The sequence below is a fragment of the Varanus komodoensis genome, unplaced genomic scaffold (genome assembly GCF_004798865.1).
Source record: "Varanus komodoensis strain SLA01 unplaced genomic scaffold, ASM479886v1 scaffold1, whole genome shotgun sequence".
Lineage (NCBI taxonomy): Eukaryota > Metazoa > Chordata > Lepidosauria > Squamata > Varanidae > Varanus > Varanus komodoensis.
The window spans coordinates 47,601,410-47,629,156 of NW_025335268.1; the positions used below are offsets into that span (position 1 = coordinate 47,601,410).

At 40.9% G+C, this 27,747-nt stretch overlaps 1 protein-coding gene across 8 annotated transcripts in view; it reads right to left on the reverse strand.

Annotated features, from left to right (window-relative positions):
• AKAP7 (A-kinase anchoring protein 7) overlaps nucleotides 1-27,747 on the reverse strand; it is a 144,163-nt gene that overhangs the window by 40,744 nt on the left and 75,672 nt on the right. For 2 of the 8 annotated variants that reach the window (XM_044424542.1, XM_044424590.1), the window contains one exon: nucleotides 11,536-12,633. The exons of 3 other annotated variants lie outside the window; for them this stretch is intronic. In XM_044424542.1, the coding sequence (XP_044280477.1) occupies nucleotides 12,428-12,633 (206 nt within the window). In that variant the 3' untranslated portion in view covers nucleotides 11,536-12,427. Of the gene's footprint in view, nucleotides 1-10,218; nucleotides 12,634-23,750; nucleotides 26,559-27,747 lie in introns of those variants that run through there. 3 more of the 8 variants (XM_044424557.1, XM_044424550.1, XM_044424564.1) reach the window with 3 other exon arrangements.

A 27,747-nucleotide genomic window follows, 5' to 3' on the forward strand; every position in this document is an offset into this window, starting at 1 on the left:
GGGTGACTTTGGGTGAGGGTTGTTGTTGTGAGGATAAAATGGAGCTATATAAGCCACCTTGGATCCCTCACCAAAAAACAAAAACATAAAAACATAAAAAAACCTGGATATAAATGCAGTGTAACGATTACGACCATAACATTACGTGAAACATTCAGAACAGTGCGAACAAGTAGAAAAATGTTCCCTCAAACAGCTGACATGTCTTTATAATACTCGCATTTATTTTTCGGAACTGGGAGATTTTGTCGCATAGCTACTAAAAAATTTCCCAAACATTGGCTGTATCCAGTATTAGTCCTACTTAGAGTTGACACATTGATATGAAGTTTGAGTTAGACTAATGCTGGATGCTGGATACACGCCTATAAGCAATTGCTTTATTCCAAATTGACTATCTATTCCAAAGGGAGAGAAGCAAGCCAGGCCTTTCCCCTTACTCTGCTAGTTAATAACTGCAGTGGGGCTGGAGGAAACCTCAGGCCTATAGGGTCTGGTTCAGCCCTCGGGGTTTCGCCATACAGCCATCCCCCCCCCCCCCCGCCCCTGGCCACATCCTCTTTTTCAGCCCAATGAAGATTTGGTACTTTCACCTCCCCACATGCCATCCCTATGGCTGAATCATTGCTGCTAAAATCTTCTCAGCAGGTATTCTCAACCCACCCCTTCTGCCTTTGTCTCCACTGCAGTGCGGCTCCTGAGAGTGTCTCTGGAACTGAATTCACACTCGGGTGAACTGGCTCCCCCACCACCACCTTCCTGTCACAGCATCAGGTGCTTCAGTCTGCTCTGCCTGTCATCTGAAGTGACCCAGAACGTGCTGATTTCGACGTGCTCAGCAAGCTATACTGGCCAAGCAAGCAAGCATTCCACACTTCAGGAAATGAGCACGGTCCATGCACATTATTCCAGCCCTAAAGTTAGCTAATTGTGAGGCTTGATTGATTTCGCTGCCACACAGTGACAACAAATTGTGACAGAAGGTGTTCCAGTGCGAGTCAGCAGGCCATGCCGTGCTGTAAATACTTGAGTGGCAGGAGAACCCAAGTGTGCATCCAGGCTGAAAAGCCCATGGCCCAAAATGACATTGGGAGGAATTTAAACCAGACATATAATTGTGTTTGTAAAGTGTGACTGGGCCCACTCATTGCTTTGACACAGCACACCAACTGCAAAATGGATAAAAGAAAATAAAATCACACACAGAAGACTGGCTTTAAGAATACTGAGTGTCGAATCGTGGTTATCCCGAGTCAACAGTGCATTGAATTTGAGTGTGGAGTAAGTGGTCCAAAAAGAGCCACTTGAGGAAAAATGCTATGGCTTTGTAATGAAGGGGAAGGCACAAGGTACTTTGGGATTTCCTAGAAGATCTCTGGGTGATTTGCAGTAAATCAGATTTCTGACTCCTCCTGATTACCTAACAATACCAAGAACTGTAACACATTTTTCTTCCTTTGCTCAAAAATTTCACTTTAAGAAAACAGGCTGTGCTTTCACATTGAAAATGGGAAATGAACACAATACAATTTCCCTAATAGGATTCTTATGTATCCATTTATTTGTTTATTTAAAATTATTTTTAAGCACCCTTTAAGGATGGTGCCTAGAATTCTTCATGGTGGTCGGGGAGCAGGGTCCTATCACAGTGAACTTCTCTGAATGATCTACTTGAAAGAACATGAGCAATAATGCAAACATGCACAACAATGGAAACATTTTCCAGCAGCATAAATGGTGTATAGATCATACTCTCCTGATCCTATCATATCACACTGCCATGCTGTAAGAATGAGATACCTCAAATCTGCTAGAGAAACAGAAGGATCTTTCTATGTTGATGGACCCTTGAGAAACAGCACCCCAGAGATAACTCAATTTGGCCATGCTCTGAGCAATGCTCTTGTTTTCTGCCCCTCCAAGGAGACAGCAGATAGTTGCTAGGGATGAGAGTGGCAGTTGTTCTTGGTACATTTTAGCAGGCCACACCAATCTGGATTCTGGGACAGAGGACAAGGGCGAGGAGGTGGAGGGAGCTTGGGAACACAAGGCTCAAAGGCTGCAGATGTTAGAAGCACCATTTATCTCAAGGCTACTCTCCCTAAGCACTCCGACAGGCTCTGAGAACAGCTGAGATGTTCAGGTATCAGGCAGGGGCATGTGGAATGAGTTCTCACAGTCAGATGAATCTGGTAGACTCTTGATCCCATGACACAGTGCCAGGAAAAGAGGGAATGCCAATTACAGAAAGGAGGTGGGCTTGCTTCCAAACAGGCCCTTGGAAGGGGTTGTGCCCAGGCGTACTCAAAAGGACGGGTTCTGGAGGGTTTAGATTGGGTTCAACAAACTGCTCTGTGCATGCACAAGAATACTTTCCATGAGGGTTGCATTTGTTGGGTATCTTTGAGTGAATAAAATATTATGCAAAGAAACGTCAGTTGCCTTGAAGAAAACTTTGCTTACAAGAACAGGTGCCTGCTGGATATTTTGTCCCTACTATAATGATTTCCCCTTCCTGGTATTTTGCGTGCTCTTTTGAACTGTGAACACATACGCCAAGAAGTCAATTTTATATTTATTTATTTATTTATTTTCGATTTACATTCTGCCTTTTTCCTCAAAGGGCTCAAGGCAGCTTACATCATTCTTCTCCTCCACCTTATCCCCACAACAACAACCCTGTGAGGTAGGTTGGGCTGAGAGTCTGTGACTGGCCCAAAGACACCCAGTGGGCTCCATGGCTGAGCGGGGACTCGAACCCAGATCCTCTGAGTCCCAGTCCCATTCTCTTAACCACTACGTCACACTGGATCTCAGCAGCTTTTCAGAACCATTCTGTGAGGGTGAGCCTCTTAGGCCTTTTGTGCGTGTGAGCGCCACCCTTTCTGGGCCAGGCAGATCTTTTGGCCTACAACTCCCATCATGCCTCTCCACATTGATTATGCTGGCTAGGGCTGATGCAAGCTGCAGGCTGAAGCATCTGGATACCCACAATCTCTAAGGTAGAGGGAAAACATCAAGCTGGATAAAGGCAGCTTAGTATGCTCTTGGGTGAATATTTCTACCTCTTCTACATTAAAGACCAAACAACATGTTGCAGAGGTTCACATTTCTTTGGCCTGTGTTTTAAAAATGTCAATCTGAAGAGCAAAAGATGTGTGGACAAAAGCTATTTAACCTTCCTCACGTCACTAATTTTGTTTAGCTCAAAATGTCCCTTCCCATGCTGCTTTCTCCTCCCCTCCACCCCATTGTCCTGCACCTAGGAGGGGATACAAAGACAAGTGTAATTTCTTCTGCAGGTGGCAAAGCAACTTGAGAGGGTGTAGAACATGAATCAAGGGAAGGGTTGTGCTATAAACACCTGCCTGCGACTGCTTCATTCTTCAACTGCATTCTTGAAGGCTGCCTTTCAGAAAGACAAACTCATGGGCAAAAGAGACACAAAGCTCCGTGCAAAGCTAGTTTTGTCCTTTCTGCCTTAAGAATGAAGTGAGGCTCCAATTTTAATTCAGAAAAAGAGTATATCTTAGCAATTTGGAGAGTTGCTTTGGTTGTATAGTTTCCATGCAGACCACAGAGAGTGTCTGACCACACAATGAAAATCAATTTGTTCTCCTTTGTCTGTATTGCCTGAGATTCATTATCCTGTATCTGTATTCTTCTTCCTGGCTGAATTTGGATTTTTCTGAACAGGGATTCATGAATGGAGGAAGCATGAGGGGGCAGCCCACCAGAGTGCCAATCCTTTCCTTTGTGGCCCTGATTCTATGGAAAGCCATCTGCCCTACCACCCCGTGCTTTATGGGCACTTGCTGAACAAAGGGTGCCTGGGCACTCATTATCTGTTGCATTTGATCTCCCAGGACTAGCTGGCTTCTTGCTCATGTGCAGTTCACCACCTGCTGCCCAGCACCCCAAATCTTTCTCCTGGAGTTCTTTTTCTCAGATCAAATGTCCTCTTTTTCCTCATCCATTTATCCCCTTTTAACTATCCTTTAAAGACACCAATACTTGCAAACTTCAGTGCATATGTATGCACTGTAAGAACTATGCTTTTGGAGTGATTGGTCCTATGAGCCTGAGCCCCAGATCTTTTGGGTACCTAGTGTCATCAATACATGGATGCATAAAGCAATGGAATCTTACTTTTAATTCAATAGTGTTTTCCAGACAGCTTCAGACTTACAGTGCAACCTGTCCATGGTTACCATGTTCCACTGTGTTCAGTGAGGCTTGATCCCAGGTAAGTGGGCACAGGACAGCATACAGGAAATTATGGCTTCCATAGTAGCAGAACAAACTCCACCTGGGAAGTTTGTTAAAAGATGAAATGCAACAATATTTGCAATATGGCTTATGGTCAAGGATGCAATATACTAAGCACCTCCAAAATTGGGCCTGATAATTAACAGCTGACTAGCAGGATTAAAAAAATGGAGCAATGGTATTGAATTCATTTTGGAAGTATATCATCATGTGGTGGGGAAAAAAGATATCTGCCCAAAGGTAGGATGACCTGGTTCAGCTCAATTTTATCCCATTAGTGTTTTTGTCTCTAGTTTTTGCCACTTTCCTGGCTCAGAATATAAAAGGAGATTCTGCTCTGGGGCCTTGGGAATTTGGCACACTGGGGCACCAAGCCAGCTGCTTCAGAGGTGTGCTGCTCAAAAGTTCCTTAATCTGAAACCTATTTTTTTGTTTCTAAAACTGGTGTGAAGCTTTGCAAACCACAAAGCTAGCTGCTTTATAGCATGCACACAAAAACTCTGTAATGTCAAGCTCTTACTCTTGCTAAAATTCATTCATTACTGTGAACTATTTGATCATTAACACCCAACCAAGATGGTTTTGCTTGCCATGTATCTTCTCTACTTGATTCAATTCTCTTGATGATTTCTTGCAAGCATTTAAAGCTATTATTCTTGTCTGATATTCCTTGCTTCCGGAATGTGTGTATAATAGAATCCCTCCTCCTAGAAAATCAGAGGTCAGGGAGAAGGTTTCTAACCCAGCTTTGTCTTTGGCAGGCCAATTAGTTGTCTGCTAGGATTTTTTATTTTGTATATGGAGTTATGTGCCATTCCCTCCATACTTGCCTTATGAAGCGGCACAGCCCACACACAGTGAAGCTTAGCCCAAATATAGTACTTGGTAGTTGGCAAAGAGCCCTTTGGATCTGCATTCAAGGTGCTGCATCAGATTGAATGTTTATTTGATCCCCACTATTTCATGGTTCTTGGAGTTGTGGTTTGGTGCCACCCTATTTACTGTTGACCCTGGTCACAAGTGACAATTCTGCCCTTCTCCATTTCAGCAGGTGAGCATGTTACGTGCTGAAGGAGTCACTTCTGCACAGTTCACAAAACACATGCTTCACTCTCCATGGCAACCACCCAGTTATCTGATGCAGGCACCATCCCACACATCCTGAAGTGTTTACTAAAAATACGAGTGCTTTCATGAAAATTACCTCGGGCAGCTGAGAACCAGTTGGACACCACTGGTTCCCCACAGCTCTGTGTGTTCCACAGCTCACACAATGCCCCTCTGTCTTTGGACTGATTTGCAGAAATGTCTTGTGAAAAGGGTAAACATAAGGTGCTGCTAAGAAGAGAGGGTGCATCAGGAACTCCAGGACTGAGCCAGAAAGCTCATTACCCTACCCTGGAGAATGTCTACAGCACCATGGCAGAACACATGCTTTCCATGGAGAAGGTCCCAAATGCAATCCCTGGAAATTCAGCAATTGGGGAAAGGGGGTTGCTTCTTTGTTGTTGCTTTAGGGAACAGGTAGCAGTTGATGGAAAAGATGTCTTTGCGACCATGATGAGCTTCCAACAATTGAAAATGTAATGAGCCACTCCTTGCTGATCTTTGGGATAAAGGGTGTGAGCTAAGCCCTTCCTTTCTGCTTGTATTCTCAAGAAATGCCATGGGCCAGGGTTATAATATATTGAATACTGACCTGATACTTAATCATAACATGCAAGTTTACTTAATACTTAATCATAACATGCAAGTTTCCAAGTGTGTGAGGTTGGATAATTTTGTTTACATATTTTACAAAATATTGCATCCTACATGCAAATGCTTACTTGGATTAGTTTACAGGAGAGTTAGTAATCTTGTTGGTAACATAGTTGGGAAATACAGTGCACTGTATTTGGATTTAAGCTGAATCGACTGTTTGCAGAAATGGACTTCTCTGCCTCCTCCTTCCTATTGAACCCCTTGCCCCTGAAAATTCTGTACAGTCAAGAGACATTTGAAGAGAGCTGTGTTGTGTAGAAGTTTCCCAAAATTTTGAGGGAGTGACTTTAATGGGTAGAGCCCTTCCTGTTAAGGCAGGCCTTCTCACAGAAATCAGATCCTGGATCCAACCCTCGTCTTATAAAAATCCCAGCACTTCAATATAATCGCTGCTACCAAAAATAAACTGTGTTATTAATGGAAGAGTTGATAGAATATTGCTTTGGAAAGAGACAATAGAATTCTACAAAAGGGACATTTTGGCTTATTATTCTTGTAGCATTTTCTCATTGTTGTTAAGTATTTTAAAGATTTTTCTTTTTCTTTTTTCTCTTCCTCAACAGGGTCCTAATTATTGTTTGGACATGAATGTACATTTTAGCCTCTCCAGGACTAGCTTCTATTCAGTACAAATGTTCTCATTAAGAAGACAGTTAACATGAGAAGAATATAAATGAGAAGATTTGTGCAAGCTAAGGGTTTTTATATATTGATCAAAGGAACGGGGGAACAAAAGGCAGCACAACATTTACTCTGTAGCATTTTTAAAGTTCAAAGCTGTAGCTCTTCCTGCAAGGATTAAATGATCTAATGGATTTTTGTAAGAAGCCCTATCAGATTATAGGGAGCACTGAACACTGTGGTTTTTCGTGTAATGTTTGCATACATATGGCCCAAATTGCCTTTAGGAAATCAAAAGGACAATTTTGTCGTGCAGTGAAATACATCAAAGAATCTAACGTCATTCAAATACTTCTTTCAAAATGTATTGAAGCATTCACCTTTGTGTGTTACAATGTAATTGATAACCCAACCCTAAAGTGTCTCTTTCGTATCTCAGTAGCTGGAAATAGTTATGGATCTACTCAGGAATCATAGGGTTCAAAATTGCTTAGATTAACTGTTGTGATTTAGATCATTGGGTATGCATAAAGTACACTGGGATCTCCTGGTAGATCTCTGAGTTATTTATAGTAAATCACTAAATTTACTATATTTCAGTTGCTGAGCGATAGCAATAAGCTTTGCACCCAAATAAAATTACTAAGTCTAAGCAAGCTTGGAGGGAGAACCAAAAACTGAATGTTGTGCAGAAGGAATATGAACTTAGTTCTGTCACTGAAAACAAATCCTGATCTGGGGTACTCAAAGGTGCTCTGTTCTTTATGCCTGTTCATATATGCCAGTTTTGCTTTCTGAGCCACTATTTTGTATATGTCTCCAGTTGCTGGATTTTGGGGTACCAGGGAAAATAGATTCTGTAAATTTGATGTGCCAAGCCCTGATTTAGGTCCCCTAATAATTTCTGTTTAAAATATTGTGAGATTGAAATTTAAGTAATACAGGACACATCTAGATGCTGATGCATGGAATTTTATGTTCCAGAATTGTGTCTGTTTCTATAGAGAAATAACGCTAAAATAAGAAACGCAGCTGCCAACCCAATCATGCCATTTGCTGTATTAGATGTGAAAAAAAGCAGGGTATGAAGTATTTTCTTTTTGGTACTGTAAAAATATTTGGGATTGGGTTGCAGCAATATAAGATAATGTTTCCATTGCAGCAGCAGATTTGATCTGCAAATGGAGTTTATTGTCTTCAGTGGCCAAGGAAAGAAGCCTTGACAGTTGCTCTGTATCTCGTAGCGGGCCAAAATAATCCCTTTCATGTCTGTGAGCTCTAGATTAGAGACAATGCACACCCTTAGTATGCAGTCCTAACCAATGGAAAGCTTTTCTCCAAACATACAACTAAGCATGTTCTTTATTCATAGACCACAATCTATAGAAATGCACTGTAGGGTTAAGTCCCACATCAAGACTATTCCTTCTCTCCTGCCTCCTATAGTCCTCTATCCACTGAATGGTTTCCCAGACATCAAGAGCAGATTTTGAGGCCATGCTGGAGGTGGCAGGGGGTGAGGGGGAATTACGTGGTCAGTTCTATGCATGGAACAGCTTCTGACAGTGGACTGCCACTGCTGATCACTGTGCTGTTTTAATGCAGTGGGAGAAGATGGAGGAGTTTGGCTTGTGGGAACAATGTGTTTAGGGCTGTATTTAACCTAAGAAGGTTGGTATTGTTTCTTTCAAGGCTGCATAGCATAAAATAAAGAATTCATTATTTGTCTGTGAGTTTACACTTGGATTTGCTTGTCACTTACTCATAGCATTAGTACAATAAAAGCATACTTATCCTTGGCAACCAATTTCTTTGTCTTGGCATTTTAATTTGGCACCATGCCAAATGAATGTAGCAAAGTTGCTAACTTTTCCATATTTTTATTTTGAATTAAGCAAGTTTATTTTTCTTTTAAAGCCCTGGTTATTGAATTTTAATTTTACTTCAGATGTCAAAACAGAATATATGGGGCACATAGGCCCTGAAGTTACCAGAAAAGATAACTTTAGACCCACTTGCTGTTAGAATTTCATTCTTGATACCCATTGATTATTAGTTGGGCTAATTTGTTAGGAGCGGCTGTGTTTAAAGGAGCCTACACCAGGGTCCAAACATCTTTGTTTGGGGCCCAGTATAAACTTACAACACAGGCCTATGCCCACATACATACATGATCCCATTCTGTGTTTTGTATTTACAGCCACAGATGGCAAAACTGTATGTGTTTTTATATGCCACACACTTATGCACATGCATTCAGGACCTGAAAGTCACACAAGCCACACTGGCTCTCATTCTTCCTGGCATCTCTGTCCCTGGCTATTATCCTCTGTCTCTCCCTCATTTCTGCCCATGCGCAGGGAACTCTGTGGGAAATAAAAATCTCTGTCAATATGTACAGAGATATAGGAAGATAAATATGTTCAGGCATATTCTACAATTTAAACAATTTTCTACCTCATGATAATGGGGTTGCCCTGCAGCCTAGACCACCATGTCCAGGATGTTTGGGGCTGAGCCCTGATATAGTGTAACTGCCCATGTTTGGCCCCTGCTACAGCAGGCCAGTTTTGAGCATGAATTGCATCTCTGGGAATTCATGTCTTTGGGAATCATGAGTAATGTATTTTCTTGTGCTAATAGGGAACCATAATTTCTGTACAACCCACAAAGCAGAGGAAGTTATGCTAGCCATTTCTTCCTTTGCTGGAACCAAGGGAAAAGAGGACTTTAGAAGGCTGTGGCCTAATAAAAAGTGTATGGTCATAAGAAATACAAACTCCCCATTATGGAGAGAGACCCCTTTATTGGAGATCATGGCCATTGCCTAGCGGTGACAAGGGTGAGGACCTCTCCAGAGGCCATTCCCCAGCTGTGCAACACCTTCCCAAGGAGCCAAGGAGGCTGGGCTTACTCCCTCTCTGCTCTCCTTCCACTGGCGGTCAAAATAACACTTTATCCAAGAGCATCCATGACTTGTAAATGGGTCTACTGGGCTGGGTGCTGTTTTTATTTTGTAATTATTATATTTTATTGCATTTTAATATATTGTTTTATTTTTAAACCAATTTTAATTGTTTCTGTAAATTGTTGTACTTTTTTTTTTTGTATAAAGGGAGAATCGAAGTCAAATCAATCAATATACATTCCAAAATTTCCACCAAAAACTGAGCAATATAAACTTGGAAGCATCCCTAATATCAGTGATTTTCAGTGTGGATGGGGGCTTATGTGACTAAATTTAGAAGAAGCAAAGATAAGCATACAGCAACCTGAATTCATGGCCAAAATATGGGTGACAAGGTCAAAAGAGGCACAGAAGTATTTGAAGATGTCTACTTCCTCCTTCTACCACTTTGCTGGTGAGGTGCAAATGGGGCATTGGTTGGGGACTTACAATACCCTTTCTTACACATGGCTCACATCCATGAGAAATCTGTGTTCAGAAGTGGTAACTCCTCAGACAGTAACAATGTTCAAAAGTGCCTTCTAAAACAACTGAGCCCAATTAAACTTCTTTTTATATCCACAGCCCTTCTTAAAGAGAATTGATTGGCACACACATAGAAGCAAAAGAAATAACATGTATTTCAATTTTTTAAAGTCAAACATTCTCCTTTAAGAAATGATTAAGTAATGATCATTATGTTTTGTGATTTCACAATAAATACTGCAAAATTTTAAAACAATCCAGTTTTCCATGTAAACAACAGCACAAATTATATTTCAGCTACTGTACATATGATTTCAAATCTTTGTTTGTTAAAAAAGTAAACATTGCTCAAACAAATGCCATCATACATAGAGAAAAGGCATAATATAAAATGATTTCCTTAGCTGTACACTAAAATTATTTAAAAGAACCTGTTGCATTTGCTTTAAAATGTTACTTTATGGCTAGGCTACTGAAATTATTATAGAACAATGGGATTAAGACAAAAGACTTTTATGTGGAGGATGCATGGCAGTTTGTATGGTAAACTGCTTTGGGCATTCAGCGACTCATGGGGCTAATGCTGGTAGAACAGTCCTTAGAAAGGATGAGTAGACGCAGTTCCATTTCACATGGTATCTTCCTTTCTCCACCCCCAGTACTGCTTTCTACATTTCTTGGCATACAAACATCACAGACAGGACACAGAACCCAGCAGGGTTCCACTGATAACACCCCCAGGAGTTAGTCCGTCTTTTCACCATTCGTTGCAGCTTGCTTGTTCAGCTGCCGCCTGTTCTGGTCCAGACAATGGTTGCAGTGGCAAGAAACAGGAGCAGATGACTGTCAGGCAGGCGAATGGTAGCAGTCTTGAGAAAGAGGATAAGGAGCAACAGCAGCTGGTGATAATGGTGGTAAGAAAGTAGAAGACACTGCAGGACGCGACCCATTCAGGTCCTATCCAAGGAGCCTTTAAAAGCTGGAGCCAGCAGTTGTACTGAAGCACCATACTCTACGTATAGGAAGTGCTCCTCTGATCTTGTCCTGTGCCAGAAGTGCTCAGGATGGGCCTAAGCATAAGACTTCTTCCTACACAAGTAAATATTCCAGCACAAATGGTTAGGACTAGGCTGCCCATTGTGTGCAGTGTTACCAAAAGAACACAATATTTAAAGCAGATTTACCCTTTTCTCAGGACAGTCAAGCATGTAAACTTGAACAGGATCCTTCCCACTACACATACTGTACTCTAGAAAAATGTGGATGCATTTGTTTTCTATTATTTTCAAATATTTTGATACAGATCTCACATCTCCTCCCTACAAACAATACAAAACAAATTTGGTAAATTAATATGCTTCATTTAAAGAATCGAACTTACAGAGCTTTGAACTCCTACAAAGGGACTAAAGGATTACTGACACTTTCCCTGATGCTGCTACTGACAAGTCCTTTTTCAAGCAGTTCATTGTACATTTTCATCCGAACCTCTGGGCTTGATAAAAGCACCTTTATCTGACTCAGTTTGGATAACAGGGGCAACAGTTCTCTGTGCAAAGCTTCCTTTATCACATCTGCTTCATGGCTCTTCCCTAGAGGAAAAAATGATACATTTTTTGCATTTAATTAATTGAGGCTTAGAATATTATAGAATTACACTCCTAAAAGAGATGCCATCTTTTGAAAAACACATTATTTTTGCACATACATATTTTCATTATCTATAAAAGTTAACATTTAGTCAAAAATATAATTTATGTATGCAAATCTTCCTTAAAAATGAAGCGTGGTGATATGATATTCATGAACACTTCCCATTCTGTCACATGTTGGGCGACAGTAACAGTGATTAGTATTAGCAGTGACACTTTGAAGCACTGTTTTTCTTCAATACAAGAATGCAGCTTCTTTTGAAATCCACTTCAAGTAAACAGTGGTTTAGTTCTGCAAAACAAAACGAATGGCATTGTTTTCAGTTTGGCTAACCCATCTTCACTGGGTTTTGCATTCACTGGGCACACAGCAAGTAAAGGAGAGATGTTTCTGTAGCTGAGAACATAAAAAGCTGGCACTGTACTGGTCAGATCACTCTGTCCTTCCTATCCCCTTTCCTTCCATCTTGCTCTCCTTTTCAGCATTCAGTGGTGTTTTTATTATCTTGGCATATTGATATCTGAATCACGAAGCTCTGTCAATTGGCACCTCCCAGTTCAGAAGAGCTGTCTAATAACAGACGGTAACAACCTCAGCTCAAGTCGAGGTACGCTTAGCGGAGCTGGCCCAGAGAGCAGAGTCATGGATATTGGTGGTACAATCAGGCCTTCCTGGCCTTCCAAAGACTCATTTTCTATTGTCATTCTCGCTTTCCTTATTATTGCCAATGGCCACTTCCTCGGCTTTCACTGGGCTTCCGCAATCAGTTAGTCTGTTTTTGTTTTGAGTTTCTTCTAGGTACTGCTGCACCGCCTTGAGGACTGCATTCTCCACCAGCCTTTTGCTGAGGTTCAGCAATTCTGCATCATCTGGCTCTGCCCCTCTTTTTTCACCTACATGCCACAACAGACAAAAATCAGTAAAGCTGTGCAGGTGGGGAAATGGCATGCAACACATACCTACTGGAAACAGAGCCTCACTCCGTTCTGACCTGCAGAATTCAGTCATCTGAGGCTGCTTAACTGTGTCTGCTTACTTTGGCCCTAGACTCTACACAGTCCCTCCAGGAGGCAGGAAGAGGCTGCTGTAAATTGATCACCAGCTTCTTGGCTTCATCCTGAAGCAGCTTTTCCCCCACTTGGCCTTGCTCAGCCTCAACAGTCTCTCAATGAATTCTGGCAGTTCGGTCGCTTGTTTTGCAGTTAGGTCTGTGCGGCTGCATATGCCCCAAGTTGCTCCTTGACAGTCATATCCATACAGCACCATAAACCAGGTCCCCCTGCAGGGCAGCACCTGCAGCTATGGTGGCCACAGGTGCTCCCAACAGCCCCCACAGAGCTCTCCACCCATTCAAAACAACACAACACAAATCAAAACACTGTTTAAGATCAAAACTCTGGAAAATGTTGGAACACTCCCTACATTTGTAGCACCTGATGTTCCTTCTCCCCTTTTGCCTTGCAGTTTCCCCTGACTCGCAATCTCCAGCGTCATCATTTCCCCCACTCCCTTCTCTCATTCCATCTCTCCCTTAGCCTCTGCCCTCGGTTTCTCTGCTCCTTTGCTGTTTTCCTCATTCATCCCACCCTCAAGTTGCATTATCTCTCTCCCCTCCCAGCTCACTTTTCACAAGCTGGGCTCCCCCAACAGCCATTATGTGACTACAGTTTCTTAAACTTCCAAATGTGCCTACAGGTCTAAAAATGCTGGTGTGCGAATGAGTTGCCTTATAGTATAAAAGCCGATGCAGGGAATGATCTGAAATATTGATACTGCAGCAATCCTGCTAAAGTTACCACCCTGATGGCAGCCCCATGAAAGAAGCAAGAGATAGACACAGTAAGTTCTTAAAGCATAAACACAGCAGCCTTTAAATTGTAATCACAAGCAAAATTCACTGCTTCCTAATGTAGCTACATTTGTACAAATAATGGTTCAACTAAAGTAGCATGTCAATATTCCACAAATAGCAATTAATCTAGCAAATATATTTATATTTGTTTCATATTTAGTTGAAATAGACTTTGTAAATTAATTATATTAAATGCCTAAAATTCTTAACTTCTCATTTTCTTATCAAACATTAGCTTATAAGTTTAAAAACTGAGCAGACTAGTAAGCACAGTGAATTTACACTTTGCTGTGAAGCTGACAATACTGCATTTATGCTTACACTTTAAAGGGGAAACAGTGGGGATCCTCTTATGGATCAGTAACTGACTAAAGAACACAAAGCAGAGTGTGGAAATGTATGCTAATTTCTCCCAATGGAGGGATGCCATCGGTGGGGGCCTGTAGGGTTCTGTGTTAGAAGATCAAAGCTTTTCAAAGGATTCATAAATGATCTGGAATTAGGAATAAGCAGTGAAGTGGTTACGTCTGCTAATGGCATGAAACTATTCAGGGAGGCTAAAATGAAGAAACATGGTGAGGAGCTCCAACAGAATCTCTCCAAGCTGGGAGAATGGCAAATGCAGTTCAATGTAAGTTTGTATAAAGTAATGCATGTTGGGGCAAAAAAATCCCAACTTGAACTACATGCCGATGGGATGAGAGGTAGCAGTGCCTGAGCAAGAAAGGGATCTTGGGGTTGTAGTGGACAGCTCAGTGAAAACACCGGCCCAGTGCGCAGCTGCTGTGAAAAAGAGAAACTCCACGTCAGGCCTATTAGGAAAGGAACTGAAGATAAAACTGCAAAAATCATTCTCCCCTTATGCAAATCTTTGGTGTGATTTCACTTGAAAAAGGATATTTTTGAATTGAAAGAAAACTAAAATGGTAACGGGGCTGGAGCAACTTCCCTGTGAGAAATGGTTGCAACAACTGAGATTGTTTAGGTTAGAAAAAAAGCAAATAAGGAAAGACATGACAGAAGTATTTAAAATTATGTATGGTGTGAAGAACATGCAGGGGGAAACAATTTTCTCCTGCTGCCATAATACTAGAACCTGGAGTTACCCCATGAATTCGATTAGTGAAAGATCAAGGACAGATAAAAGGAAGCGCTTCTTCACATAGTACATAAAAGGCGAATGGGGCAGCACAGAAGCTTTCTAAATAAATAAATAGGTAAACTATGGAATTTACATGTCACAGAAAGTAGAGATGGCCACCAGACTGGATGGCTTTAAAGGGAGATTGGACAAATTCATGGAGGAGAACACCATCAATAGCAACTAGTCTTGCTGAGTATGCACTTCCTCTGTTACCAGAGAGGGCATTCCTGCATACACCAGTTGCTGAGAAGTTTGGGCAGGCAGAGGTCTTGCACCCATCCTGCATGAAGGGTCCAGTGGGCACCATGTGATCAGAGTGCTGGGCTGGATGGACCACTGTCCGATCCAGCATTACTCTTCTTATGTTTTTAGGTTAGCAAAAACACATGGAGCTAGATCCAGACCAAATCATACTTGAGTAGACCCATTTTAATCAATGGGACTTAAGTTCATCATAATTAAGCTAAATTCCATTGACTAAGATGGACCTAAGTATGACTAAGTCCTGATACAAGTAACTAAGTTTAAACACAGAGTGAAGATTTAAACACCAAAGATGGTACGTAAGAGGCAACAAAATTCCTTTCAGATGGACAGATCTAGAAACATGCATACTAATCATTTTGGCTTTTTTCACATTTCACACATTTACTGGTGTGTTGTGGTTATAAATTCATTTGATAGATAATTAATGTGTTACACATGCATGCCGCTGTAAGCAGACAATTAGTTGTAAATACAAATAAGGAAAAGCTACGCTCCAGCTCCATACATCTTCTCAAAGCTTCAAAATAAAACTTAATACAAAGGCTTTCCTAGTCACTAAAACACAACCACCAAAAGCAGTTTTTAAAAAGTAAAAATCCTACACAAACTCAGGACTTTTTCCATGCCTATTCATTCTGCTTTCCAGAAAGTTGTGTGAAGAAAGCAGGAACACTCTTTTGAATGGTTAATCCATCTTCATCACAGCAGTGGACAGTTCTACAGCTTTGTTCACTACTTGAAGGAGGATAACATGCCAAGGTAGCTTTTGCAATACTATCAGCTCCAGCTCCTGGTCATTTTGTGCTCTAACAGGGCCAGTCCTACCAATAGTCAAGGCAATTCAGACACCTCAGACAGCTGATTTAGGGTGTCACAGAAGGACAGCAACTTGCAATTCGTTATTGTCACACTATTATTGCCAAGAAGTGGCACTTATGAGACTTTCTACCTCTGACATCAAAAGAAACATTTGGGGGGAACAAATTTCCTGCAACCCCCCCCCCCACTCCCCTTAAATAAATCAGAAGCAGGAAAATGGCTAGACGGGTTCATTGGCAGGAGATTGAGGGGAGACTAACTAAAGTATTTCTTCCCACAATACATAGTTAAAACTGTGAAATCTGCTGTGAGAAGTTGTAGTGATGGTGGCTAAGATGGACAGCTTCAAAGGGAGCTAGGTAAATTTGATAAGGTCACTCGCCGTGATGGTTAATACTATATGATCTCCAACCGTTAGTGAAATCGGAAACAGCATGCTCTGTTCCACCTGCAAGTCACGGATTTAACAACTCAGGAATTGCCCAGTGTGATTTTAGAATGGGGTCAGCATGTCCCCAAATGGCATAAGACCACAAGCTCAAGATTTTTCAATGGCTTCTTTTCCACCACAAGGAAAAAAGGCTTATCTCAAAGTCAAGAAATCCTTTCTAATAGTTTTCTTTAAATCTCCATCAAGAGAAGGCCTTTTGGGAGCAAACAGATGTTGATTTTCCATAAGACCAACTAACTCCAAAATACTCCACAGTGCAAGAGGGATAGTATAAAATATGTTGCTGGGAAAGTTCACACCCTGCCCTGCACCCCCAGCTCCTGTAAAGATGGTAGCGGGAAACAGTGAAGTCTCAGGGCAGTGGCAGATGACAACAGCTTTCCTGCTAAACAGGAAGTCGCACCGCTTTGCGCTTTGGCTCCATTCCACCAGTAGACATAATGACATACACTAATCAGAGTGTGCGATACAATGAATGTCTAGCACTTCAGTTTTAGCTTCTATTCTCTCAACATTTTGATCAAGTGCATTCCTGTTGCAACACTGCTATGACTCACCCTGGAACATTGAGCTCTACTATGCTGTTTAGTGGAGCATACATTTTTAAAAAGTTGGCATAATTTTCTGTCATTCTCTCCTCCGTTTTGTTCATTAAGAGGACATCTGTACTAGCCAATTTTCATGTTATCTGCACTTGCACAACTGGAAACAGCTTGTACATTCTAGTATTGTATCCCATCACTTACGGATTTTGCTGCAGTGAAGTTTGTACATTAAAATCAGGTCTCCTAATGATGCAAACTGTCATTTGCATGCATTTTTCACAACCCATTCAGCCAAATACTACCACCCCATTCAGTATATTATAGCATCCCTTTCTAATGTGATTGTGCACATATCTACTTTTTCATTGAAACTCAAAAACATACTTTTGTTTTCTCTCTTGAACAGCTATTTTGCAACTCAATGAAGATAGTATAGCTTGCTTGTTTTAAATTTGCACATTCTACAAAGAATAATGGTCTTTTGACCATAACACATATTGTTTAAAAGAAAATGAGCCACCTTTCTAGAATCCAAGGGGCATCCCATGCAGGTAAAAGAAGTATGTAGATACAATTACCATTTGAAGTGCTACGTCAAAACAAAGCAGGTATACAAGGAGCAAAATATCCACAACTGTTACAGAAGAATGCTGTGCCATGCCTAGCATTAGTGCACCTGAGACCCACTGGAGACAGTGAACCTGGACCCTTTCCCCCCAGAGTAACTTATTTTTAGCTTATAAGCAACCCTGACAAGCCATTGTTAGTTCTAGGGGTTGTTCCACCCATGATGGAATGTCACGTGTCCCCACTGTGGGTGAAGGAAAGGGGTGAGCAAGCCACTTGACAAGACCAGCAGATGCCTGTACTTTCCTGCCAAGTTTGCCTAGTCACCTGCAAGTGACAGCTGCCCCAGGTGCACTGGTAACATGTTGGAGCAGCTGTCACTGGCTTGCTTCCCTCCCCACTATGATGGCAAGCTGTTCCCAGCATGCTGGTTTCTCCTCCCTTACCTTTTTTTCCTCCTAGAGATCATGATTTCTAACTTGTCAGTTTCACTGTGCCCATTTTGATAGCTACTGGCAGTCACTTCAAGGTACCTAAGTGGCACCTTGGAAGGACTGGCTATGGTTGCCAACCTATTTTTAAATATTCTTGGGACCCCAAAATTCTTGCACACATTTTTTCAAACTTTTTTCATTCTTTCACAAAGGCATACCTCCACACTTACAGAAGTCTGAAATGGGCAGCCTTATCTGGGCAGTATCTAGGAAAGCAAACTCTGGCAAAGTGCAGCACATACCAGCTCTGGATACTGATCCAGAACGGATCCAAATAGCCTCCCCCTGCTTTGGTTTGACAACAGCTGTCACAAAGTGAGCTAATATCTGCTCAAGAAAAGGAGGTGGGTGAGATTTACACTTCCTTTGTGGCAAGATATTCATTTTTTTACTTGATTGTCCTAAGAGTACTCTCACTTTTCACACTTGTTCTCATACTCTAGGTTCTCAAGAACATGGAAGAGTGCAAGGCGTTCTCTTTTAAAAGGATACGGAATGTTGAAAAATAGCTGCCAAAATTTTACTTTTTAAAGGGATTTTTTTTGGCAGGGCTCCCCATGTTTTTTCAGAGGGGCATATGTAGGCATGACTGCATATGCTCTGGAGAAAAGAGAACATAATAAAAACCACAAATGCCTCTTTATAAACATTGCAAAAAGGATAGTTAAAAATGACCATATTAAAACCCCAATTAAGAATACAAATGTTCATTTTATAAGCACTGGGCTTCCAATACAGTTGATTCAGAATTGTTAGAAAAAATCTGTATAAATAGGGACCCAAGAAATGTCACCCTTCCATAGGTAATGGACCTAAGGTAAAATTTGTTGGCCACAATATATATATTCTATAACTTTAACACTACCTGTTATCAACTAACAGTGCAATCCTATACTTGCCTACTCAAAAGTAAATTTCACTGACTTCAATGGGACTTATGTGCTGGTAAATGCACATGGGATTACAACTCAGAAAATTTCCTATATTGACTAGCACATTTGACAAAGCAGGTGTAACTATGTCTTTCAATAAGGTTCCAGGTTTTGGATGAGTATGAAGGGTTACTGGAATCTCAGCAGCCAATCCAAAACTTATTGTTTGCAAGCTGTTGTGGCAGTAATACCTCTGCAATCTGCTGTGTTCATATGTTCCAACAAAGAAATTAAAGGGCATGTTGATTTTGCTTTGTGCATTTTATAATTTCTGCAATTTGTATTTTAAAATTTCTAGGAGGAAAACACTTGTTATTAAGATGCATTCTGTTAGATTCCAGGAAGAGAAATCAGAAAGCTGGCAGCATATTCATATTTCCTGTATAATATACTTACTCCAATCCCAAATCAACTGGAATTAATATGCCACACACGTTATGGGATTTATATCCTGCTTCTTTGCTTTAACAAACTCAGAGTGGCTTCCATCATTCTTCTCCTGCTCTCAATCTTAACTCCACAACAAAAACCCTGTGAGGTAGGTTGGGCTGAGTGTTTGCAACTACCCCAAGGTCACCTAGTTGAATCCATGGCCAAGCGGGGACTACCAGATCACCTGAGTCTCAGTCCTGTGCTCTTAAGCACTGCACCAGATGTGCTAACAAAGTATTTCAAAGAATGTTTACAAACTAAGAGATGTTTAATTAATTACGTTATGACTCTGTACATAATGATAACCAATGTTGGTTGGAGTTGTGAGCAGGTCTTTCCCTCCCTTTCAGGGAACTGAAAAGAAACCTTAGAAGCACAGTTCTTTTATTAAACATAACAGGTTAAAGATCTGCATAAATCAGGGTAGCATTTCCCTTGAGATGAGGGAGAAGCACCTGCCCATGAAAAGAGTTGAACCTAGGTGGAAACTTTCCCTCCTTTCCTCCCTTTCAATAAAGCTTCAATAAAACTATACCTTCAGATTAGCTCCTGATGTTTAGGGGGCAACACTTCTTAAGTGGTCTGCTAACTTCACCTATTATCTCCTGACCAGGTGAAGGAACTCCTCATACATCTCTCCCCCTTTGAAATGTCTCCCCTGTTTTCCAAGGTGGGCTGGTTCTCACACTGTGCTTGAGAATCTTCAGTAGGTAACCTTGAAACTACCACATCCTTGGCCCTTCTCCTCAGAATCAAACAAATCTATTTGAGAGGATTTCCTACAGTTGGGGCCATGATGGAGTGGGTGTTTTGTACCTGTTCACTGCTTTTGTTTTTGTTTTTTTCTTGCTTATCAAACAACCCAAGGACCAGGATTTGGGTTTGGCATGATGTATTAAATTCTGGATTGTTGAGAGGAAAACAACATGGAATTTTAACCCAGAATTAGTCTGCAATTCTGTCCATATTTAGTTAGAAAAAATCTTATTGTTCCTTATTGTCAATATAGCCAGCTGGAGGAAAGCTGGGCTATGTAGGACATTTCAATGCTTATAAACACATAAGATTGTGACCTTGGGGCCAGCGTTAGGATTCACTGTACCTCTTCTTCCCTAAGTTGGGGCTAAAGGAAGAAAGGACTGGGTTCTTTGAAAGAAAACCAGGCAGGAGGTAAATATTCTTTGGAAGGGAGCAGTTGAAAAATGAGTCTTTGGAATTAGATTAATTGATCAGGGTGCATCTGGATAGGAAATTAAGTTGGATTATACTTGCATATTTGGGAGAAATTGAAGAGGAATTGATTTGGAGAATTTTCTATTTTGTCTCAAATCTCACTTCTATTTATATGATTTATTTCTGTTCTTGGAGAAGCTTCACTTTAGCTTCAGTTGAATTGGTGTTGTGTTTCAGCACCAACGAACTGGCAGCATATGGTCTGACCATTTGAGGGTTGGGTTTCATCTCTCCCTGGTAATCATTTTGTGGCTATGCAATCCAGCTGTCCTGTTTTAACAAAGATCAGGCCAAATGGGAAGCTTACCAGAAAGCTATGCAGGAAACAGCATTTGTCCATCACCTTGAAAATAGAGATATGCTATCTCTGAATATGCAGAATTTGTTTAGCTTTCATAGCTGACAGGAGAGGCAGAATAAGGCTGAATCAGGGAAGAGCTTGGGTAGGTAAAAAGAAGTGTAGTGGATATGCTGATGTCCACCACCCCCACTTTGTGGAAGCATTATGCATCACAGTCCAGGGAATAAGCATCTCATTAATCACAATCATTATTATGTTGTCTTGTGTTCGATCAAATCTAGCAGAAGAAATCAGGTGGATGGGAGTTTCGGCCAAATGTTTCCATTACTGCTTCCTTATGCTTTCCTTACTCCCACATTAAATCAGTCATCATGGAAACAGTTCCCCTTATAATCTGCAACATCTTGTTTCCAACGGTACATGTCAATGCAAAGTATCAAGATGTGTGCAAGACTGGAAGGGCAAAAGCTATTATTATTTTGCCCCAAAGCATTCTTGCACCAGCTTCCAGAATTTTGCTGCATCTATTCCTTTCTCAAGAAAGCAATGCTAGTGCTGCCAAGCCTAAACAGCAATTCAATGAATTTTAAAAACTGTTATATGCATCCATGTCTTACAAAAGTAACCTTGAAAGTCTTATAGTTGGCCTATTTAATCATAATCCTAATCTTTTTATAAAATTAAAGAGAGAAGATGAAAGGGGGAATCAGATCAGTTGGATGATGATGTGGGATGGAAATGCACATCCTTCTTTTCCCCTTCAATGGCATGCTATTTACAAACTGTGGCTGAAATCCAATTGTGTCTGTCTGCAAATAGAAATGCATCCGAGTGGAGCTGATTCCTCCTCCCACTGTGGATCTCTGCCCTTCCAAGGGCTTCTCTACATTACATTTTTAACCTGCCTTAACCTGCCACTTATCAAGGCTTCTGCTGCAAGATTCTTTGCAGATTTAAGATTAACTCCTTTACACACACCTCCTCCTGGGATGGGGGATCTTTTTCTTTCTATACGTTCCATTACACACTCACAAGGAGGTGCTGAGATATAGCAGAACTCTGAAAACACAAAGCCATTTTGTAGTGTTTTATACTGTCTTAAGCCCTTTAATAGCTCATTATCCTATTCATTAAATGCCACAGAAATGCTCAGAAAGCATGGGAGTGGCCCTGGAGGAACAGGATGTCATCTAAAACAGCCACCAAATACGGTGGATAAGGAATCATGAGAGCACAGAAAATACTTTGGGTAGCCCAAAATCTCCTCTGGAGGGTTGGAGGATCTCCCAGGCCTTTTTTTTTTTTTTGTCCCTTTTTGGGGGGTGGTGCACATGGTAGAAGGTCTGTTCCATGATGTTGGATGTAACCTCATGCATACACCTGGAAACACATAGTTAACATATGTTCATATACTTTTTAAAAAAGTGTTTTTCACTGGCTGTGACACTTGTGCAATTCCTAATATAACAGTCTTCCCTAGCTTGGTGCCCTCCAGATGTTTTGGCCTTTAACTCCCATCAACTCTGTTCCAATGGTTAGGAAACATGAGAGCTGTGGTCTCAAACATTTGAAGGGCGCCAAGTTCAGGAAGACTGCAATACAATATAAAAGTGAAATACACATAGGTATTTAATTTTATATGTATTTATTGTATCTGCTATACAAAACCTTTATCCAATCTAACCAATTATTTTTTGTTGTTGCTTGTTGCTAGTCGCGAAGTCGTGTCCGACCCATCGCGACCCCATGGACAACATTCCTCCAGGCCTTCCTGTCCTCCACCATCCCCCGGAGTCCACTCAAGCTCACGCCTACTGCTTCAGTGACTCCATCCAGCCACCTCATCCTCTGCCGTCCCCTTCTTCTTTTGCCATCTATTGTTCCCAGCATTAGGCTCTTCTCCAGGGACTCCTTCCTTCTCATTAGGTGGCCAAAGTATTTGAGTTTCATCTTCAGTATCTGGCCTTCTAAAGAGCAGTCAGGGTTGATCTCCTCTAAGATTGACTGGTTTGATCTCCTTGCAGTCCAAGGGACTTGCAGGAGTCTTCTCCAGCACCACAATTCAAAGGCCTCAAATATTTTTTACCTCTGTATATTGATTTTTTACCTCTGTTTATAGATTTTGTTACAACTTTTTGAAATGCATGATACAGATTATTTGAAAAGTGAGGTATCCTACCCGTACAAACTAGAAAAGAAGGCAAGTAGCCTAACTGTGGAACAGAAACATTGCTTTGTTTGGTTGCATTGGTGAATTACCACAGCACTAGAATTGTGAAATATTCAACATTTAAACAAACTAGAGAGAGAAATAAAAAAGAACTAATAATTATACAGGCTCCCATGCATGCCTGGTTCAGCAGGTAATTGTTCAGCCTCTAAAACAGGGTTGTTGGACCTTTTGCTAGACCAGAGGCTGGAACTGCCCTCTGGACCACTCTGGTAGGCCACATGGCATCAGTGACTGTGATAATAGTAGGGAGTTCTCCAAGTGGGAGTGTGGAAAACCTCCACAGCTTGGTTAGGCCCAAAGGATGGAGGTTCCCATTCCAGATCTAAAAAGCAAATTTTGCTTTTACAAAATATATATTTTAAATACCATAAAATAGCAAAGGCAGGTGAACTGTACCATTTGGAGCAATAATGCCAGTGGCTGACATGACATTTATGCAGCCACATTTCACATAATTTCTACATTTGTAATAGCTGGAGGATGTCCAGAAGGGCAGCTGCTTTAATCTTTAGTTGTAAAAAGAACAAAGGATCCTATAGTACTACAAAGATTAACATATTATTGTAGCAGAAGCTTCATGAATGAATGATCCATTGAAAGTTGCAGCTGGAGGAAGAATTACATTTTTGTTGCATCAAGGCACTGTGATAGCATGGTAGGGACATGCTAACAACTTTCAGAAAAGAAGTATATTTGCTGCCTGACCAACAATGCTGCAAATGCCATTAAAAACTTTAATTTAGAAAAGGCATATACATATTACAATTTTTGGAATAAGACCTAGAGCTGCACTGTTCTCATCTAATGTCATCTGGGCTAAGGGCAGTTTGCATATTCCTACTATGCAGAATAAGCAGTCCAGTATTCTTGAAACTTCCCTTCAGAGGAATGGAGGCTGCGAGTATCTTTCAGAACTTCTTTAGACTGGAAGCTAGGCTTGTGGTACCCACAGAGCAAAAACAATTATATCTATTAAATATGTACAGTGGGAATATATACATAATTACTCCAACTTTAAAAAAGAGATCCATAAATGCCAATATAGTAGTAATTAACTTTATGTACCTAGGATATAAATTGTAACATGGTAATAAAATTGCAACCATGCTCGTAAGTGCTGGCACAGCCACTCAAGGCTAAGGCTTTCTCATTGGCAGTCTGCAGAGACTCAGAGTTTGAATTTTAGTACATCCTTTTTACAGCACAAGCCTATCCAGAGTATACCCAAAGGTGGGCCCCACTGGAATAAGACTTACTCCAAAATAATGGTGCATAAGATTGGACTCTTAACTTATTTATAAAAGGTATTTACTCTGATGTGTATATTGAGGTCTCTCTCTCTTGTTATTAACATTTAATTGAAAAAACCTCACTGGCTGATGAATTCTGCTTTTATCCCAGAGGCATTTGCAGCCTCTTGCACTAGTACAGATCAAACTACTTAGGGTTCACAGAGATTGGCTTGCTATAGCTCTTGCATGCTCTGACCTATTTTTTTGTGTTAATATATGGCTACAGGTCTTGTTGGCCATCACCACATCCAGCTCCAACAGGCTCTCCATCTGCATCTGGCATATTTGCTTGCTTCAGGGTTGCAGGCACAAGAGCAGACCAGGATTTCCCCCATCCAGTTCAACCAGGTTCTCCACCTACATCTGCCAAAAGTTGCTCCTTCCTGATAGACTGCTCAGCTTCTATCCTGGATCTCAATAGCCAGTTCAAGCCAATGTCAGAGTAAATACTTGATTCACTTTTATTTGTGGCTTGTCCAGCCTGTAGCAGCTAGCCTACTTCAGCACTGTAATTTAGCCATTTTGAACTTAGCTGAGGTACAAAAGGGGAACAGTTTCAAAAGAGGATAGTTCTCATGAATGAATGCTTTTCTTTTTTCATCATAATTAAAATGAAACACCTCAAATCTGTGAACATTAGTAAAGCGTTTGCCAGCCCAAGACATAATTAGTGTTACACTTCTGTGCCTATGAAGGAGAGGATCCTATGAATGATACCGCAGCCAGTGAAGCAACGGTGATGCAGCACGGTGGATTAGCACTGAGATGTTCCATCAGAAAGGAAGTAGCATCAGTTATGAAGAGCCACTTGATGCATATCTAGTATTCTGCTAGTTGTCAACAAGTTGCACTGTTACCTTCTGAGTCCTCATTCCAACAAGGATAACTAGAAGCAAAGAAAGAGAGGGCGTTCCTCTACTACAGTGTCAAAGTAAAGTTCAATACCATCATCTTTCAGGAAGAAATATGCACGCATGGATGCTGCCACTTCATACACTGTTAAAGGTGCAAGAGCTGTGTCCTCCTTTGTACCTAGTGAAATGCAGTGCAGATCTATGGTTAGAAGTAAGTCTTAATGAGGACAGTGGGGCTTATTCCAAAGTGAGTATGCATAGAAATGTAGTTCTGGCTATAACTTTAGCTTCTGTCTCCTGTCTCCAGTTCAGTTCTAGCTCTCTCCTGGTGCTTGTTATACTCCTGATCATCAAGCAAAGAAAAGGCTGTGAAAATTAAGAGGGAAAATGTATACAGGTAATAATGTCTTAATGAACCTTGGAAATAAGAGGTCACACAAAGGGAATTTAAGAACACATTCTTGTTTAACCTCAGTGAACCACAAGAGCAAACCAACTAAGGAAACACAGAGCATACAGTATATGAAGAGTCTGCTTTTCTATCTGCATTGCATTGGAATAGTCTTTTGGATTCAATGATAAGAAAAATAATGAAATCCTTGAGAGAGAGAATAGCTGGGAAACCTTCAGTACAGCACAAGTGTGCAGTTATGTGTTTTATCAAATGGCCTTGCAGACAAAATATTTTAAAAGATTAAAAAGAAGTACAGTGAGATAAAAGGAATGTTCTATACGACAAAAGTTGGAACATACCCCCTTTCCCCCATTTTTCTTCAATTACATCCAGTTTGTGTTTTATTCACATTTGTATCTGTTACCCTTCGTGGACAGTTCAATGCCTTTGGGTGTAAAAAACACTTTCTAACATTAACAGAAGCACTTGTGTACAACAGCAAGTGGTTTCCTAAGCTCTTTAAAAATTCCTCTGCTACAAAGCTAAGCCACCAGAGGAGCCAGTGTGGACCAGGGACTCAGACAATCCAAGCACTACTCCCAGCTTGGCCCTGAAACTCACTGGGTGACTTTGGGGCAGCCACTGACTCTCAACCAACCCTACTTCATAGGGTGGATGGGAGGATAAAATGGAGGACAAGGATTATGCAAGTCATCTTGGGCTCTTCACAAGCTACTGATATTTATTATTGAAATTGATGTCAATACTTATATTTATCAATATAATAAAATAAATATTAAATACAATATTGATCAATATAATACAATCAATATCAAACAAACATTTCAGATGAATATAAGAGAGTCCTCTGGCTGGATCACACTGAATGTGCACTCTGTCTTCTAGAGCAGGGGTGGGCAATTAATTTTCCTATGAGGCCACATGAGAAACTTTGACAGTTGTTAAGGGCCGGACCAATACACTTACAGCTCTGCTCAGTATATATCTCTATAAAAACAGTAAATGAAACATTACAATGATACAATGAAAATGTGGAGCACAGAACAACACTATTTAATGAATATTCATGACAACATTAACATTACATGAAAAGCAATAAATTCAATTTAGCAGATCCTTCAAAATAAAAGCAGTGCAGTTGTATTGCTTGCATCTATATTACGACGATATATATTTGCATTGACTTTTAATTTGCCTGTGACCTCATGCGGGCCAGTGAGGGTCAGCCATCGGGCTGGATGTGGCCCGCGGGCCGTGCAATGCCCAGATCTGTTCTAGAGTGTTCAGACAGATACCCCTGGGAAGTTCAGTCACTGCATGATGAAAGTAGCCTTCCCTCCTCTTTCCCCCACCCCAGAATATGACATTGAACATAAGAGGATCTATTTTAACTATCACAATTCACAGCTGCTGATAAGGCTATCATTCCTGATTTGTGTAACTATTTTTTTTTAAGCCAGCTATAGTAGGGGCCATCACAATAGGTGGTATCCAATTAACTCTTGCCAGTGATGGAACTGCTTCCATCCATATAATAGGCTGATTTCCCCTCCTGCCTGCCTATGTGCACTCAAGATCTGCCATGGGGGTGGGGTTGTGATGGGAGGGATAGAAGAGGAGGAGGAGAGGGCGGGGAATCCTGTTTTGTGAATGAAAGTTGACTGACATTACATCAAATTTTGCTCAGAATCCCTGACAACAAATTCTACTATACTTGGACACCAAGTCCTTCATTTCGTCAATGATGAACTTACTTCCAATCAGCTTTCCAAGTTCTAAGGTTATCTTGATGAAGAGAATAAGTCTGCCTGATTCACTCTTTCTACGCCTTACATAGTTTTATACTTACCATGTCTGCACTTAATCATTGTTCTTTCTAACTAAAAAGTTCCAATGTCCTGAGCTTTCCTTTGTATGGAAGATGTTCTACCTCCTAATCTTGCTTGACTTTTCCTGTCTTTTTCCCCATTCTTTGGCCATGAGAAATCACTTCTAGGTGGGATAGACATTGCTGTAGAGGAAGCTCACTTCTGGGTTTGCTGCAGTTTTATGCAAATGGTATTATATTTGTTATATCTGTTCTCATTCACTAATTCCCAGCACTGATTTTTTTTTCATTTTTGTAGTGTACTCAACTGACGTTTCCATGGGTTTTCCATGGAGACATGAAAATCTC